The 551-nt window shown below is 46.1% G+C and overlaps 1 protein-coding gene across 1 annotated transcript in view; it reads right to left on the bottom strand.

The window, feature by feature from the left end:
- Gpatch1 (G-patch domain containing 1) overlaps positions 1-551 on the bottom strand; it is a 44,654-nt gene that overhangs the window by 30,515 nt on the left and 13,588 nt on the right. Inside the window, exon 5 of the mRNA XM_005368420.3 lies at positions 374-471. Within this exon, the coding sequence (XP_005368477.1) occupies positions 374-471 (98 nt within the window). The remainder of the gene's footprint in view (positions 1-373; positions 472-551) is intronic.

Below are 551 nucleotides of genomic sequence, written 5' to 3'. Positions count from 1 at the left end.
GGAACCCTGTCTCAAAAAATCAAAAAATAAATAAATGGAAAAAAAAATCATTCAAGTTAACTTGGTGGTGGAAAACACCTATAATCTCAGCACTCGGGAGGCAGAGCAATTGGATCTCTGTGAGTTTAAGACCAGCCTGGTCTACATAGTGAGTTCCAAGACAGCCAAGGCTGTTACACAGAGAAACCCTGTCTCAAGAAGAAAATTAAATGCTGTAGTCAAATGTCATGGCATATCGCTATAATACTAGCACTCAGGAGGCTGAGAGCTCCAGGCAGCCTGAACTTCATACTGCAACCCTGTCTCACAAAACAAAACTAAACAAACAAACCCAAATGAGCGCCGTACCAGTGGCCACAGCCAATAGGCTTACCTGGTTTCTGTCGGCGTGGCTTTCTCTTCACCCGAGGGCCAACTCCTTGTCCTTCCTTCCAACCCATTTTTCTTAGGAGTTCAAAGCCCACAGACAGTCTAGACAGGACAGGGAAACACTGACAGTGAACTTCACTGTAACAGGCGACTCCTGACCCAGCACCTCTGCCTGTCCTGTC

Source organism: Microtus ochrogaster, unplaced genomic scaffold (assembly GCF_000317375.1).
Source record: "Microtus ochrogaster isolate Prairie Vole_2 unplaced genomic scaffold, MicOch1.0 UNK32, whole genome shotgun sequence".
Classification (NCBI taxonomy): domain Eukaryota; kingdom Metazoa; phylum Chordata; class Mammalia; order Rodentia; family Cricetidae; genus Microtus; species Microtus ochrogaster.
Note: the sequence above shows the minus strand (reverse complement) of the source record. Positions and strands in the feature narration are given on the sequence as shown.